General features: G+C 41.6%; 1 protein-coding gene across 1 annotated transcript in view; it reads left to right on the top strand.

Annotated features, from left to right (window-relative positions):
- The window catches only part of lsp1a (lymphocyte specific protein 1 a), a 29,481-nt gene that overhangs the window by 3,646 nt on the left and 7,616 nt on the right, over positions 1 to 18,219 (top strand). Inside the window, exons 2-8 of the mRNA XM_044036478.1 lie at positions 6,628 to 6,774; positions 10,339 to 10,720; positions 10,956 to 11,098; positions 11,301 to 11,541; positions 11,817 to 11,954; positions 13,724 to 13,767; positions 15,981 to 16,062. Coding sequence (XP_043892413.1) covers positions 6,628 to 6,774; positions 10,339 to 10,720; positions 10,956 to 11,098; positions 11,301 to 11,541; positions 11,817 to 11,954; positions 13,724 to 13,767; positions 15,981 to 16,062 — 1,177 coding nt within the window. The remainder of the gene's footprint in view (positions 1 to 6,627; positions 6,775 to 10,338; positions 10,721 to 10,955; positions 11,099 to 11,300; positions 11,542 to 11,816; positions 11,955 to 13,723; positions 13,768 to 15,980; positions 16,063 to 18,219) is intronic.

The raw sequence follows: 18,219 nt of genomic DNA, 5'->3' as shown, positions 1-18,219 counted from the left end.
ACAGGTGGATGATGTTGCAGATGAAGCCGCTGTAATGGGTTGAAAGAAAAATATGTTATACAAAACATGAAATGACAGTGAAACTACTCAAAATCACTCAGATTCATTCATTCATGCGTCAGGCTGCCACCCTTAATTCAGTGTAGACCACATGTGCTCCACTGTTAGCACTGTTGCCTCACAGCAAGAACAACCCTGGACAAGGGTAGCACTTGTCATCTATTGCATAAATAAAGTCATTTTAAAGCCAAGGATATATCTACACGTATTCTCAGCTTTCAGGGCTCTAACCTCTTCACCTGTTGCTCTCCTGCTTCTTGTCTGCTGCTTATCACTTTTGGCCATTTTAAAGACAAAGCAGAGCTTCACATGGAATGTGGTACTAAGACAATCTCTCCTGGTGTTAAGAGAGGAATGGGTGCTCAGCTTCACACTAGACAACCACAGGTGTTTAATGATTCTGTGTCCGTCAGTAAAGTCCTGAGCACAAACACATCTGCAGACTGTCTAGACTTCAGAGATCACTGGTCTTTTTTTTTTACTCCCACCCAAATATGCAGCCAATAGCGTGGTGATTGGTGTCTGTCTGCATCATGGTCACCACAGCGCAAAGCACAGCTGCTGTCCAATTTAGGAGTAGACTGTACAATGCTCTGTCCTCATTTGGGATTAAATGTTGGGGAGACAGACGTTAATATTTTATATGATATTAGGAAAGTTATGGTATGAAAATCTCAGGATGCGATAATACTGTATAGACTCAAGTAAGTAAGATTTTATACTTTAGATCCAGCATGTGTACTAACGGTACTGTAGGTGTAATCCTCTATAATCTCATGCTGTATAGATTATGATTACTCTCTGTTGGTATTTTTTATTTTCTTAATAGCTTTTTCTTTATTGTATATCTATAGATGTTAAAATGCATGTTTATTAACTTTACTTGACTGTCTTTGTTGCTGTAACACTGTAAATACCCTTGTTGTGATACTTATTTTATCCTAAGGATTTACCTTGTCTTCTCTATCTTATCTTATCTCAACTTGAATTGTCTCTTGTCTTGTCTCTTATCTTAACTTGTCTCATATCTTAGCTTATCTTAACTTGTCTTGCCTCTTATCTTAACTTGTGTCTTATCTTAGCTTGTCTTTCCTCTTATCTTAACTTGTCTCTTATCTTATTTTATCTTAACTTGTCTTGTCTCTTATCTTATCTGAGCGTATCTTGTCTCTTATTTTATCTTATCTTAACTTGTCTCTTATCTTATTTGATCCTATCTTATCTTATCTTAACTTGTCTTGTCTCTTATCTTATCCTGTTGTATCCTATGTTAGCTTATCTTAACTTGTATTGTCTTGTCATAGCTTACCTTATCTTTTGCTTTCACAATATTGCAATATTGGCAGTACAATTGCATCCCTGTATCGAATACTGCATATAATGTACTTTGTCGAGTCCACTCAACAAGTAATCACCAATTAAAAAAAGGCTGCAACATTTAAGATAATGCAACGCTAATATTAAGTATAAAAGTAACAGCAGCTGTGATGAATCCCAGTCCCAGTGACTCACGTTAAAACGAAGACGAGCGTCAGTTTGACTCTACACATCCTGCTCTGAGTAAGTTAAAGGCCTCATCCTCACAACTCGTCTGGTGACTCCAGCAAGTTGTTTTTTTTCTCTCCATTCTGGGAAGTGGTGTCTTTGTGTTGTCATGTCAGAGTGATTGAACGCCTTCCGCCGCCACCCTGACTTGTTTCAACACACTACTGTGACTTCATCTCACAAATGTCTTCCCACCTTCCATGTCCTCTGTTCCGTGGAGTCTGGCTTATCACGCTGAGTCTGTCATTATCACGTCACTCAGCTGAATCATGCGACTGATGACAGCATGTGTTCTTACTTAAGTTTCTCTCTGCCACTTTTGTTCCTGTGAAACGTTGCCGGGAAAATACATTTATATCCTGGACAAGTGCAGGCAGATCGACCGACATTATGTGGTTTAGTGGCTCTGTAGGCAGGTGGTGGCGCTTTCATCTGCTTCGTAGGTATAAGTGTCATGTTTCTGGTTTTTGCTGTTGGTTGCTACTAATTTTGTTACCCACAGAACTGAAAGCATAATCTTTTCCACCACAAAGATTTATAAGCCTGTATAAGTAACCAGTTGTGTATCCAAAACACCGAAGGCTTGTTTTCGCCTTGAAGAAAGAACCAAAAGTGTTGTTTTTCTCACGTTCGTCATCCTCCCCAGACACATATCAATTTCTCATCATTGTAGCCTGTAGTGAGGACCAAGATTTAATCGAGGGCTGCAACTAACACCCTGACCTGTAGGACTCAGGGTACTCAAAGAAACTAGAATTAATAATAGATATAAGACAGGGCTGTTGTAGCAAAAGCTACTAAATAAATTGAAGTCCTTGTCTATGGAAATTAGACTAAAACACATTATTGAGGAAGTAAAACATGTTTAAAAATGTTGTACTTCTCTGTTGACAACTTAATTTCGTCCCATTTACATGCACTTGTCTGCTCAGGGCTCAGGTATGTCATTCTCGCAAGCTTTGTGTGTCAGTGACCTCCAGGACTAAAGGTCAGCAGTGATCTGGGAAGTTTTCAGGAGAGGTAGCATGCTCATTCTTGCCTCTGGTGTCACTTTACACTGAATCAACAAACTGAGAACAAAAAAACCCTTTATGACTCCAAGTGAGGAAGAGAAAGTGTTCTGTGCATGTTGCTTTAGTCAAGTGCGACAACATTACCTGACATAATACAGGCTAATGCTGTGTTTGCGTGTGGGGGGATCTGTTCTGCCTTGCCACTTTGATTAGATAATAGTTTTAAAAAAAGATTTGGTTTTGGTTTTGAGAAAGTACAGGATGTGTGGGAGGAAGTAAGGCTGCTGTTAATCCCCGTATTTTAGAAACCACTCAGAGCGTGAATTTATCATTTAGTGTGGATCAGATGGTTGAACCGATGCCAGGTATGACTGAATCCCACAGTCAGGATCACAGAAAGGAGACATAATGAAAAGCTTGAGGAGTCGGAAGTGTATACTTTCACCACACAAACTGCTGACAACGTGTTTTTTGGCCTGATATCACACACACACACACACACATGCTGCTCATGTCTAAATGAACACAGACACACACTCAAGATGGAGGAACAGGTCGAGGGCTGTGTTATGATGTCCGCTACTATAGTAGAAGCTCCTAAAGTGTCTGATGATGTTCCCTTGGAAACAAACATATTAGAGGAAGAGGCAGATGTTTGTGCTGTTTATAATTATTAAATACAAGATTTTGGCTCCGGCCCTGTGATGGACTGGCAACCTTTCGCTCACTGTCAGTTGGGATTGGCACCAGCGACCCTCATGTGGAGGATAAAGCAGTAGAAGATGAATGAAGGAAAATATAGGCTCCATTTTGGCAAACACACAAACATATGTCCAATAAACCTTGGCATATACACTCACTGACCACTTTATTAGGTACAAATGACACACAGTACAGTGGCAGGAGTGGCACCCAGTGTGGCCTTCTGCTGTTGTGGCCCATCTGCATTAGAGTTAGGGCTGTAAAGTCCCGGTCGACTGGTCGATTAATCAGTCAATACTTTTTGCCGTGTTAATTTCATACAGCAAGTGCTAATGGGGGTGTTTTCAGAGCACCCCGATTCCACAGGTCACAGCGTGTCGTCAGAGAACACCCCCCTTGTTTTCAGTATTTTGGATTAGCCCAACCCACAGGAGACAGAAAGACTACAGAACGTCCGGTGGTTTTATTTAATGTTGAGTTAAAGTCAGTCCTCGTCCTCCTCTAACATCCTTGTCAAAGACATCGACAGTGTGGCAGCATTTTATAAAAGTAGATGGCGATAAAAAAAAGTCGAATGCAAAGTTTGCCAGCAACAGTTTGCATATCACAGCGCGACTACAAACATATCATTATAAACGGTAAGCTAACTTGTCTTCGCTATGTTGCTCCGTCCGTTTTGAATAACGACTTGTCAATTTTGAGTCGAAATTTTAAGGCTTCAGTCGCCTATGAATTTCTATGGTTGATTACAGCCCTACTTTAGAGTTTGTGCATTCATAGAGGGTCTCGTCTTGATTCTTATGAGTGCTTATTTGGGTTACTGTTATGAGTTAGTGTTGCCTTTCTAGCATTATGAACCAGTGGCATCAGCAAGACATTTTGCTGACAGAGGACTGGCTCTTTCTCTTTTTCTGAAATGCTCACTGACCTCTGTTTGTTGATCCCTGCCTTGCCATGTAACGTCATGATTGTTGTTTAAGTGATTGTAATTTGGATAAGCGGCATCACCTGTGCGGAAAATTAAATAATTCAAATGTATTCTGTAGGTGTAATTTATTTTCCCTGCACCAGCTCAACAGGGCTTTGTGAAAAGCTTTTATTTTGAAAACTTAATATTCTCAAACGTTCTGTAAGAGCCACCCTGCCTTGCCCACGTGTATGACATGAACACAGTTCTCATCGTCATCAAGAGTGACTCTCCCAGCTGACCCGCCTTCCAGATGTGCACCGGCCTCTCCACCTCTGTCCCAACACCCGTTTCCTCCCTGCTCTTCTTCGCCTGTTCACAGGAAGGACACGCAGAGAAAAGGAAGCGTATCTGATGCTAACTATTGTAGAGCTTATCAGTCGTGTGGTTCCTGACTGCTGAATCAGCATCCACCATCATACTGTATGTGTTTCATGACTCCAGCCGGCCTCCTTCTGGACAAACTTCTGCACCATTTATCATGGAGCGGAAAAGGCTGGAGATCACATTTAAATGGAGTGCAGTCGGGTGATAATCAAACAGAGTGAAATGGATGCTGTGACTAATCTTTTCAATGCTGTGCAGTGTCCACAGAATGTTTTCTCCATGAAAAAAGGTTCTTTACACCTGTAGAGACTTACCAACTGGTTCATCTTGGTGACTCCTACAAAAGATTATCCAATTACAAAGCCTTTTTATGAGTCATTTTTTTGTGGTCATACCTGACACCTGAATTTTTTAATTTCTTTTTAAAAAACACCAAAGATGCGTGGAATAAAATGGTAAAAACAACAAATCCAACCTAAGCAAACTATGGCATATTTACAGAGCATACTACCATGTAAAATAATTCAATAAATGGTAAAGGTGTTCAAGAGAAAAACAGAAATAGAAGATGACACTTCAACCAAACAAACTTCCATTTTCTAATCCTCCACTTGAGGGTGCAGGCTGCACAGGTCACCAGTTAATTACAGGGCCAACATACAGAGACAAACGGATAATCACTCTCACTTTTACACAATTTACAGTGTCCTCAATTTTGCGTGTTTTTGGACTGTGTGAGGAAGCTGGAGTTCCCAGAGAGAACCCACACAGCTTGTAGGTGCATGTGAACTGGCCCTGAGGGCACAAAGGAAAACAAAAGCTATACCTGTGATGATGCAGAGGGTCAGAGGTCACTGCAGGTCCTAGATTAATTCATCCCTCTCTTAAGAGAACGTGAAGTTTGGGGTGAGGGGGAGCCATTAAGGATCTATTAGTGACCCAGAAGCCAAACGTGTGTTACTCGATACCTGAGCTGCCACATGGAGCTTATTGACCTGTTAGACCTCCAGCCTCCATCAACACAGACGGAGGGCCTGCACCACAAATCCACATCAACTCAATGTGATTCTCTGATTCAGGATTCACTGAGCCTTACATTAACTCTGGATTTACCTATCCAGCTGAGTGTATGTGGGAGGGTGAGGTTTGTTTCTCTTTGATCTAAAATCTAAGAGTTTCCTCCATCAGTAAGTTCAAATGTGTTATTTTGTGTCTGCTGTTTGGATTCACCTGACTGACTCAACTTTGCCAAATGATGGAGCAGTAGACCAGCAGCTCCAGTACCACTAAAAACACAGATTTTCTCTCAGGTTCAGGAGAGAGTACAGTTTACTAAGTTCAATTTCCAGCCAGAAAAGGCAAGATAAAGCGACTAGATTTCGACTAGCGATCCACATCATTGGAGAAACAGAATGGGATAACTGGATTTGTGTTGAGGAAGTAAAAACCAGACTGAATGTTGGTTACATTTTTTACAGACTTACTAATGATGTGGAGAAGTTCACAAGCATCTGTTGGTTCGGAGGTCTGTTGCAGAGAACAAGAAGTTGAATGATTTTCACATTTGTCTGTTATAAACACATACAAACAAAGAAGTTACTGCTCTAACAAGCTACACTGAGTGCTGTTTGTCTGAGGTGAAGTACTCTAAGTGTCGGTGGACATCAGGGCGTATTAATGTTTGGATCACCGGTCTACAGATAAATAAAGATTAACAGTGTTTGTAATAAATACAGTGATGTCAGGCAGACATGAGGTGAAGAGCATGTGTGTTTATCCTGACGACAAACAGCTGATGTGGTTTCTTTTCTGAGGCCCCTGCAGAAGGTCCTCAGGCCAGATCTCTGCCTCGTCACGACCTAACGGACGACGATGAGTCAGGAATCAGTGTCGCCTTTGTTGCATGACAAATGTTTCTCATTGAAGGCTCAGTGAAGAAAAAAAAGTCTGTGAATCTGTCTACTCTGATATTACTGTCTTATTATTAACGCCACTTTCTCCTTTCCACCTCAGGCTGACGGCTCAGAGGAGCATTGAAGACGCAGAGGAGGTGGAGAGGGAGCGCCGTCGGAGAGCTCGAGAGTCTTTACAAAGGAGGAACAGCGGTTCATCCCCTGGAGAGTCCTCACCAGAGAATGAGATGGCCACAGATGAGAATGTGTGAGTACAGACACACAAAGAAAATAGCACCCAAATCTTTGACACATACACTATATGAAGTGCCAAAAAGTAGGGCCACAATATTCATCAATTAATTAATTAATCAATCGATTACTGAACTAAGCGTCACCCATTTTGAGTTTTTTTCCCTGACATTTCAGCCAAACAGATTATATTGATTTTGAAAATAATCATTAGTTGCAGTCCTAGAGTTAAGACACAAACATAATCATGCTATTCTAATATGTAATATGTTCTTGGGTTGATGGATGGTGAGGGTCAGTGAAAGTAATGTGGCATGATTACTATCACCACACCTTTCCAATCAGACTTACCTGGCTGTTTTTGGTGTATCAGCGAGAACTTACCAACCATTAAATATGGTGTTTGATTTATCTGGGGACACAATAACAAATAGAAAACACATGAATATGTGTAATTAAGAGGTTGATACTCCATCACCTGTAGCTCCCTGATGAAGCTCTGTTTGACATCCATCACTAGTCCTGTTGGGTAAACTCTTGGCTCCAGTTTTAAGCCTTTTCAGTACAACGTCCTCACTAAAAAGCACCTTTTATTCAGTTTGTTTGAGAAGAGTTCATGAACTTTCTGTATCTGTAAAGCTCCCAAAGTGCAGTCATGACGTTATTTCTCTCGTCATTACTGTAACTGTAACTCTTTGCCACCTCAGTCTCAGTCTGGCCTTGATCTCACCCTAAAAAGATGGAAATTTTCAATGACAACCAAATGGGGCTGAATTCCTTCTCCATGCAATCATGGGAACTGAGGAAGTTATTAAGTGAAGAACATAATTCACTCACTCGTCTCATGTCCAATGACTTCCTGTACAAGCTTCTTGCAGTGTGACTGTATTTTTTTTGGGTGGTAACTGTGAATTTAATAGTGTTGACATGTTTCCCAGCTGTGTGACATAAAGCCCACCGTGCTGCAGTTGCTCGTCGCCGCTCGCCATACCATCTCTACTTTACAGCCGTCTGGTTTCGCAAAAACAAATGTTTCCGTCGAGAAAAGATGCAAACAATGTTCTCCCTCGCTGTCGTGCTGATGTGAAGACAAATACACAGCTGCCTTGTCATTACACAACCTCCAAGGAATGTTTACTGCTAATGCATCCCAAGGGAGAAGTACCGCCATGTCAAAGCTTGTGGCGTTTCAGCGGACTTATAATTTCGGACTCTTAATTACAGCTTACGGCTTGCACCACATAACACCTTCTCCTCCATTACGTCACCGCTTCAGCTGGTTTCAGGCTGCGCTGACTCAACGTGAGGTATCCACACTCTGTAATTAAAAAGTTTATGGATCAAGATGCAGCAGTAATGTGATGGAGTTTATTAAAATCCCCTCTTGGTGAATTTGGTTCATGTTTCTCGGGTCTCCAGATGTCAGACGTCATTTGGCGGTACATCAATCCTCTGCCATAAAGGCTTGGTTAAAAGCAAGCGATCCTGTTAAAAGACCAGCGTGTTAGTTTGTATTAAGTCATCCTTTTTTCACAAATGGTACAAGTATAAAAACCTAAGTTGAAGCATCAGCTTCTTAAGGAATTCAGCACAGTCATTCTAACATGAAGCTTGATATGCTCTATGTATGTATGGTGATACTGGAATTTTTCATTTGGATGCATCTCACCGACGTCTGCATTTAATCCATCCATTGGGTGCCTTCCTCAGGGGCCCCCCAGCCCTTGACTCGTCGGTTACAAGCCGAATTCCTTTCCTCTTAGCCATGGGCTGCCCGTAATCCTGGAGCTGATGGAGCTTCTATCTATGGTGGTGGCTATGTCCTATGCTAGGCCATATTATTGCATTAACAGTGCCTAAACACAACAACTAACACTAACCTATATCATTTTCCTATAGCTAAGGATGGAGGCTGTGACTGTGGCCAGATCAGATTGGGTTCAGACATAATCCCAAGCCCAAGCTGTGGTCTTATCTATTTATACAGTGCAGAATAATGTTCTGTAATGAAGCTGAAGCACAGTATGGTTTATATTTTCAAAGACAGTGTATATGTTTGCCATTTATTTTATTTATTCTGAATCCCTGACAGATTTTTATTCAGTCTGACAGTAGAACCAAATAAATCCAACAATCTGTTGATTTGAGTGTGTGAGGGAAGAGGCGGAGAGTAAGAAAGATGTTACAACTTCCACTGACTGTTTCACTCAGGAATCTGTCCAGGTGTCGACAGCCGACACACAGAAACAGGACTGCTCGTTATGGCTGATTAGCTGCTGAGAGGTCAGGCAGAAACTCCCATCATGCAGCGGGGACCCCGTCGACTGGCTGAGCGTCCTAATCATGTTGGGAATGTTGAGGGAATTCCTTTCGGCCAGCTCCTGCGAATACAAAGCACAGTTTTATTACTTTTAATCAGTGGGTGGAACACACGTGGACAGAGTGCTAGCTGTTGGTAAATTCAAAGTTCAAGACTTTCTTGCTATGCTGCAGTGATTTGCTGCAGGCAGAGAGAGGCAGGTGGACCTCAACCTCCTCACATTACAACACCATCAATGCTGACCCGCACACAGTGTCACATTTAATATCTGAAAACTAACTGTGGAAAATAACTTGAAGGCCCCACGTGGCCTCAACTTGACCAGATAAAGTATCAAACATCAGGGTCGTGATTTAAGGGGTTCCTCTCAAACTTGACACAAACATTTGGACTCAACGATGCTGGTCAGAGGTCAAAGATTAAGATCACTCTTACCTAAAAGTATGATTTCGAATCGAGGCCATGGGGGAATCCTTTCTGGTACATTTCTGGCACAAACACTGACTTTACGATAAACTAAATAGATTTAGTGTTGGCCGTCAATGACAAAACTGTTTTATTGAGTTAATAAATGAAATATGCAAATATGAACTACTTGCTGGGTGCCAAAGGTCAAGGTCAAGGTCAGGGTGACTTCACCCTGGCAAAATACCAGTAACAAATGGAGGGAATGTCAGTGCGTTAATACATGAATGCCAAGACATTCACCATCTCCTTGCTTAAAAAGTGCTATTTAAGGCAAATTATTGTTGGCAGCCTTATTATCTTGTGTATGGAATGAGACAAGCAGACATGATGTAAACCCGAGGCTAGTAAACACTGGAAAAAACATGCAAAGCATGTAAAATAATCCCAGAGAGACTATAAACGTTACTGTATGTGTTTCTGGCCAGCTTTCATTTCCTGTGCTGGTTCACCTCTTGTTATTTCAGCTGCACCAGACGCTACTTGTTCATTCATCAGCTGCACTGATTACAGAAGCTAATCAGGGCAGAAATGTGTTACACCAATCTGCTGCACTCTGGTGACATGTTTTTTCATCCACTACACTACAATGAAGTGTTCCACGTATTCAGGTGTGGGAACGTCAGCATTTTCATGTTGGGTGGACTAAACTTGATTTAACCCTCGAACAAAAAAATATAATCATTGTTCAACAGCTTTTCTGTTCCTTTGTTCTGGACTGTATTACATTATCATAGATATTTGCATCAGAGCTCTGTGGATTTGTGATCCATCTCTCCTCACTGTCCTTTCCAGGTACAATAGTGACTTTAAACCAAGCAGCTCTCCGTCTTTGGATGAGGACGAAGGCTTCAGCGACTGGACTCAGCGCAGAGAGAGACAGAGGCAGCAGCGACTGCTGGAGCTCTGTCAGGGAGGTGAAGCGGACGAGGATGAGGACGAGGGGACAATTAACAAAGCTGCACCTGTCAAGATGGTCCGGGCCTCTGTCACATCCTTCAGCCGAATCCAGCAACAGGAGCAGGAAGAGACAGACAGGGCCAGGATGGAGGAAGAGAAGAGAAAGAAAGGAGAGGAGGAGATGGTTAAAGCCGAGAGGGCCAGAAGGGAGAACGAGGAGAAGATGGAGCAGGTCATGATCAGGAGGAAAGAGGAGGCTCAAAAACCAAAACCAGAAGTAAGGCTTCCTACCCCGACGAGCTGCTTAAAATCATCCTTGTTGTGTCTTAAGTCGCAGGAAATTAGACCAAGTTATATTAGAGCTTTTTAAGTCCATAGAATAAGTCAAGTATTCTTTAACGATCTCCAAACATATACAAAATTGAACTTTCAGACAGTCAATTCCTCACTGTTTTCAATTCTAAAATGAGTCCAGGTCTCACTTCTACTCACTTGTAATCATCCATGTGCAGGTGGAGAAAAGGAAAGAAGTGAAAGTTTCCTACACGTCTAAGGTTTTCCTTCACCAGGAGCCAAAACACAGCCACACCAATGGAGACGCAGCCGGTGAGGAGGTGGTTTCACACATTGTCAACAAGACAAAAAGATCCACCAGGTGTGTAGGATAATAATTTATTTATTCATTTATTTTTAACTTCATTTTACATTTATACTTTGCTAAAATGTATAAGCTAAGGCTAATATGAGTGGCAGCCATTTATATATGGACAGAAGTATTCACTTTCAAAAGCTGTTGGGACTTTGGTGCCATTCATACCCTGAGCATGAATGAAATAATTTTTCACATGCGTGCGTAGCAGAACCACAGACCCAGAGGAGGCGGAGGCCATCCTAGAGACGGAGCAGCGGCTGGAGAAGATCAGACGAGGCCTTCAGGTGAAGGAGAGCCAAGAACTGGAGCAGCTGAAACACCGGCAGGCTGAGGCCGAGCAGGAGCTGGAAGTGCTGAAGAGAAGGAGGGAGGACAGACGCCGGCTTCGGGAGGAAGAGGAGCGCCGACGGGAGGAGGAGGAGCAGCAGAGGCTTGCCAAAGAGGAGGTGAGCATGTGTATTTCATTGACAAAAACCAGAAGAGTTTTTGCTCAGATATTTACACAACTACAGAAGGGAATCATCTTTTAAAGCCAAAAGGTAGCAGGAGCATCAGATTGTCTTGCTAAACTGGATAAAGTATAAATTACCACCATGTTACTGTCATAGCTCCCAGCAGCTAATTTAAATCTGAAGAGTTTCTAGCTGCATTGACAAGATGTGATTAGAAAGAAGTTGACTAAATATAAAGCTAAAGACCTGACTTTGTGAACTGACTCCAGGAGGAGAGGAGACGGATGAAGGAGGACATCGAGAGGAGGAGGATGGAGGCAGCAGAGAGAATGAAGAGCCTGAGCACATCTAGTGTGGACGGTGATGAGATGTTCAGTCCCTTCAGTCCCAAAACTCCCACACACAAGGTAAAAAAAAACACCTGCAGACCATATTTTTGCTTCAACATGATCATTATTTTCTATAATCATCATTGTTCACACCTAACTGATGAGCTGATTTTGTCTGACCAACTGAGAGAAAGGAAAATGTTCCATTTGCCTTTATGGCACCTACAATCTAAATAACAATAATTGGATCTTAATAAGTCTGTTACGATCTATAAAGGATAAACATGACTTAAATGTGTCATTAAGCACGGGCTGTGGAGATAGATGTGCTCCACTGGGTGACAGCTCATGATAATCACATCGTGAGTAAAGAGACAGGCTTTACTTATCGATTGATTCCATTTATTTAGGCTCAACTGTCCTTGGGTGTAGTGATCCATTAAGTCCCTTTAACCAGTGCAGATTTACAGTATGTTCACAAACTCAATGATAAATACCTGTGTTATCTTCACAGCAGATGGTTTCAGCTGCAGTCTGTAAGTTGCATGTGTGTGTGTGTGTTTATGTGATAAGACCGTGTTTACCCACTGCACCAAAGAAGCATGTGGTGTTATTAGATTTTCAGGATCATGTCACTGCTATTTTTATACATACATACATTTGTACATATATGTGTTTTATTTGGTGCCAAAATATGTAGGAGTTTAATCTTTATTTTGGTGTTGTTGGAAATGCCTGTGTGCATGACACTGCATGTGTGTTCAGCATCTTTACACCAGATTTTCTTTTTCCAACCTGATCATGAGATGAATCCATTGCTTGTGACGCTCTGTGAGGTTTCTTTAGGTTTTTCCCAGCAGGTTTTTTTCGGTAGGTTTTCTCACACTGTGAGAAAAGCAGCAGGAATAAATAAGTGATTCATTGGTTGGCTATGTGGCTTCATCCCGTAATCTAAAGACTTGCAGATTTGGATTCCGGGTGTGACTGTGAATGTTGGTGTCTCCTCTGTGTCCCACCCAATGTCTGATCCAGCTGTGATCCTATGGATGGTTAAAAAAACCCTCCATTTTAAGGGAAAACTTGAAAAAAAAAACCCACAAAAACAACATTTTAATTCACATGGGAAGTGAGAACAAAATATTACACAGATAGTGTGTAACATTGCGCATTGGTTTGATAACTGACCCTTTGTTTTGTCTGACATTGGAGAGAAGGAATGAGGACGAGAATTAAGTGCAACTTCGATCGGTGTTTTTTTTAATTGTCAGATACATTTGGAGATTTGGTACAAAATATGTGAATGAATAAACCTTATTTAAAAGAATAAAGCCAGATAGTTCACCATATACAGTATCACATGGTTGCCATGTTCTTCATTTTGAGAAACTAAGTAGAGGGGTTTAGGTATCGACCCCTCAGGATTGGCACCACCCAGTCCCTCACCAGCTCTCATTGCTAGAGATGGTTTTGAAAGCAGAGGTTCAGGTGACTTTACATCACTTTTGTGTTGTCAGGTTTTGAAACAAGTCACAACAAATTAGAAAGAACACTAGTACAGCAAGACAAAAAAAAAGGTTGGAGCAGAATCAAAAACTATAACACTGGGATTAAAGTCCCATCAAACCTGACAGCTAGCTCAGGAAACAGTTGTTTTCATTCCAAAAACACACACATATAAATCAACCTCTCGTTCTCCGGGGACATTTGATGAAGGCCAGCTGACACTGCTCCATTTGTCTTGGACAGAGTCGTGGCAGTCTGGCCCAAAGCAGCAGCATAGAGGAACTTTGACCTGTGTTCATCAGAAAAATGACCTCACTTTCCTTGTCCTTCCTCTGCGCTTTCAGATCACACAGAGAACGGAGTCCTTGAACCGCTCGCTGAAGAAAAGGTAAACATCCGATCAAAAAATCCTCATCCTCATCTCTTCTTGGTGTTTCATGTAGAAACATCTCACCTAAAATTCAGTCTATCATGGTTCTGTTTACATTAAATCATTTGGCACAAACTTGAAATCACTGACTCTCAAAACTCAGAACTCTTTATTGAGTTTCTTGTGTTGGTCAGTTTGTCCCTGCTGGCTAATCCTCCACTGTCTGAAGATAAACACTGATGAAGAGGGTCAGAGGTGACGTCTCCACCTAACTCAGTGCATCACGCTCCTCTGCCGCCGTGATTTATGGTGCTGCCTAACTCCGTCCAGATGCGGGCAGCTGCATTGTCTATGCTGGGTGGTGAGCTACGGTGGCTCCAGGCAGTCTGCAGCAGCTAGTTATCAGCTCTCAGCAGCTCTCAGCAGGAGTGAAGCCTTTGTGTTGATCATTTTATCCAGAGATGAGTGCACCAGGAACCTTTGTTTGCAATAACAAAAGTTGCATTAATGTTTTCATTTTCATCATTAAGTTTATAATTGAAAGTTGTTATTTGAAAGTTATTGTCCACTTGAGTGACATGATCAAATTCATTGATACAAAATGGGGCATGAGGCTAGCACTGTTCCATCACAGCAAGAAGGTTGCCAGTTCGCATCCCAGTTCAGGCGTTTCTGTGTGGAGTTTGCATGTTCTCCCCGTGTGTGCGTGGGTTTTCTCTGGGTACTTCCTCCCACAAATCCAAAAACATGCGAAGGTTCATTGGACACTCTAAATTGACCGTAGTGTGAATGTGAGAGTTAAAGGTTGTTGGCCCTGCGATGAACTGCACCTTCTATTAAACCTTTGCTTTACAATGAGTCACATTGAGATTAAAATCTCTTTTACTTTAACCTCTAACTTTAATACCGTGGATAAAACTCAAAACCAGCACTTCCAGCAGTGAAGGGAACAGCTCCAAAAATACTCACATTAAAAATGTGATGTCATTTCCTCAATCAGTCCTGACATCATTCAAGTCAGACATCTCACAGTTTGAATGGCTCCGACTTCCTCACTCCCCACAGATACGGGGAGTGATGAACAAACATCTAATTTTAAAGGATTAAAAAAGAGAGAGGGAAAAATGCAGCGGTGCCTCAGACATGTGAAGGCAAACGACTGAAATGATGAATGAGGTTCCTCCCCCGATGTGCAGGAATGACTTCATCCAGCAGCACGTCTCCTATCTGGGGCTGTAAAATGTAAAAGTAAAGTGAGGGAGGGGGAGCTTTGTTGTTTGTGGGAGATGCTTGTGGAGGTTGAGTTTGGACAGCTGGAACGAGAGAATAAAACTGTGCTGGATCTGCGGAGGCTAACACAAAACTGTATTCACTGACAAACCCAGATTTGAGTTTTCACTCCCGGTGACCACATGTGAATGTCCATACAGATTCATCAAAGTCCAAAGAGGAAATCTGCCTTTTTTGCTCGCTTGTACTGGTCTACTGCTGCTTCTTTTGTTAAGTCTGTGTCACTTCAAATCCTAAAAAGAATTTCAAACACCAAAGATGTAAAAAAAAACATAATTTGTCTGATGGAGGCCGCAGTGTGTTAATGACTACTACTGTGTGCTGTTATGTAAACTGGCAAATTTTCTCTCTAGTGTGGGGAAATAAGTGGTTTTTAAACTGTCAGAAAACAGCAAGAAAAAGCAGTGAACATATTGCCAATCTATGTTAGACTTTAGCAGCCGTAGATCTTGTTTTGATGAGTCTTTAATTCCTGGCAGTTATGCTGTCATTGAGAGAGAGAGAGAGAGAGAGAGAGAGAGGGAGCATCTGCTGGTTGTGGGTCATGGAAGAGCACTCGACAAAGTCAGTGCTGCCAAAGTGTCAGTATCTCATCCACTCACTCATTTACTATCACTTCATGGACGAGTGAACAAACCAAGTGTTGCTTGAATGATTCCACCTGATTGTCGGTCAAGTTTCTCTTTAAGAGCTTCTTCTGTAATCAGACTGCACATTGCGGGACGAACTGTGATAAATCTGCAACATTGCATATCGGGAACCAATCTGAAAACAGTGGTGTCAGCTATTGCACTGCATATACAGCGTTGAGTGACAACATTGTTAATGTACCAATGCCAAATATGTCAGTCTTAATCAAGAAGATTCATGTCTAAAATGATGCCAAGGCTTTACCTGGGTTGAATTTAATTGATTTGTTGTTGTTGTTGTTTTTTAATTAGTAACAGCTTCAAGAAGACACAACCTCTCGTCCTCCTGTCCAAGATTGACGACAAGCTGGAGCAGTATGCCCATGCTGTGGAGGTCAGCTCACTCACACATACACACAAACCTTTTTTTTTTGTATCTTATGGCGTTTTTCCATTAGTGACTAGTGACTTTACACCAGACTCCTGTAGTTGTTGGAGATTAACCCACGTTTTTAGGATTGTTCAGTAGTTTTTAACTGATCTACAGTTTGGCGCTGTTTGGCTTGATTTGTGTGTGGGACGTCTCCTCCTGTGATGGCACTCTGGCCAGTCAGTGGCCGGCAGTCTGACCAATCATCGCATCGTACATACTCAGCATGCTTTGGAACCTCGCCTGAGCAGGTACTACTAATAATACGTGGTACCAGGTACTATGCTAGTGGAAACGCTACTTAAACCATGCTGTGCCGTGGCGAGGCGAGTAGAGCCGGTGGAAATGCGCCATTAGTGAGGACACATCATAGACATAATGCATTCACTAGCCCCTTACCTTAACCCTAAACCAGGTATTAACCATGAACAAGTTGTGAGGACCAGACAAAATGTCCCCACAAAGATAAGTTAGTATCTTTTTTGGACCTCACAAAGACATAAATAAGGGCCATAATAGTTTAAATTCACAGAGTATCTCTAATATGATGGCTGTTGGTAGAGATGGTATGGTTATGATGATGATGGTGATGTAAGTTCACTGCTTGTTTTGTCCAAAACACTTTGCTGTACTAAAGCATCATCTGCTCATGGCCATGGACACAGTTTACATTTTATTTTTCCCAATTTTACGGCTACTGTCAATCAAATACAGATTCAAATACAACAAAAGACTAACAAAAGAAAAAAAGAGCATTACTAATATTTCCCCCAGAAATGTTTCTTTCTTTTATTTATACAGATATCTATTTTATCAAAGAATCTATTCATCCCTTTGAACATCTCTGTTAGAGGCCTCCACTGTCATCACCAAAGACAGACAGACAGAAGTGAACACAAACACAGAGGAGCCATTGATGCCGCTGATGAATATTTTCATCACAGCCCCCTCCGGTTCCCCATGCAGGCTGGGTTAACATCCTGCCTGCCTCACCCATCAGAGCCATGTCTGTCTGCAGGCAAACAACCTGATTCATAAAGTACGACATACAGGAATTCAGGACGAGTTCCTGCTCTTTGTTGTACCTCATTCACACCTGTTACCTGTTGCTCTGACCAGTTACACTGATTTGCTCTGAGGTCACACACAGTTTATAATGCTGCTGGTGTCCCCTGTTCATTAGAGGCAGCTTTAACCTCCTTCATCTTCTTCTGTTGGGTGTAATGGCAGCTTCTGGACGATGTTGAGCGTGTTGAGTTTGTCCTGTGTGTGTGGTGCTATAGAGGAAAGGCCATAGCGTTTTTAGTTTTGGTGAAGAGCATCTGGTGAGCTGCAGTATTGCATTATTAGATTACAATTTTCTTCTCTTAAGTGGCTATCTTTTGAGGACGTGTACGCATGGCAGGTCACATCAGAGGGAACATTAAAATCATTAAATACTTTGTTTTTGCTTTGAGAGGCTGCCAGGTTTGTTGCTCCAATAAAGTAAATTCAGTCCCAAAAGAAATTAGTTGTACATCACTTTTTGATTGTAGTTACCAAGGTAATATAATGAGTAATGTAACGTATTACTTTTGATACCAAGTCCTATCATTGGTTTCCTAGCTTCTGGCTGTCAAAGCTATATTGTTCTTCACAGCAAGGGACCAATGTGGACACTTCCTTTCCAAGTATTCAAACTCATGACTCTTAAACCTTCACATGTCGGGACAGATATATGACAAGAATAACTGTTCAGAGCTCCATTCCCTTTTTTAACTCTTCACCTCAGGCAGTTCCCAGGCTGACACACAGCTCAGTTACTCATGTGAAGTTAAATACAGACACTTTGACTTTATATAATGCACTATTAAAAACAGTTTGAACATGAAGTGCATTAAAGAAAAGAACGTCTAAGTGTCTCTAGGCATTATCCTATGTAAATCAGTGTTTACTGTATTGTTTAGACCTTGTATACATGGAAGGCTATAAGCACTAAGCACTTATTCTCGCTAATTGTGTGCAAGCCATGTATCAAAATCTCTCTGAACTGTGTAATGTTATACTACCATAAAGTTAATAATGCAGAACATGAAATTAGAAACTAAGTTTATTAATTACGTTTGTTCATTTACGAAGCCT

The sequence above is a fragment of the Solea senegalensis genome, linkage group LG10, assembly GCF_019176455.1.
Source record: "Solea senegalensis isolate Sse05_10M linkage group LG10, IFAPA_SoseM_1, whole genome shotgun sequence".
NCBI classification, from domain to species: Eukaryota; Metazoa; Chordata; class Actinopteri; order Pleuronectiformes; family Soleidae; genus Solea; species Solea senegalensis.
Note: the sequence above shows the minus strand (reverse complement) of the source record. Positions and strands in the feature narration are given on the sequence as shown.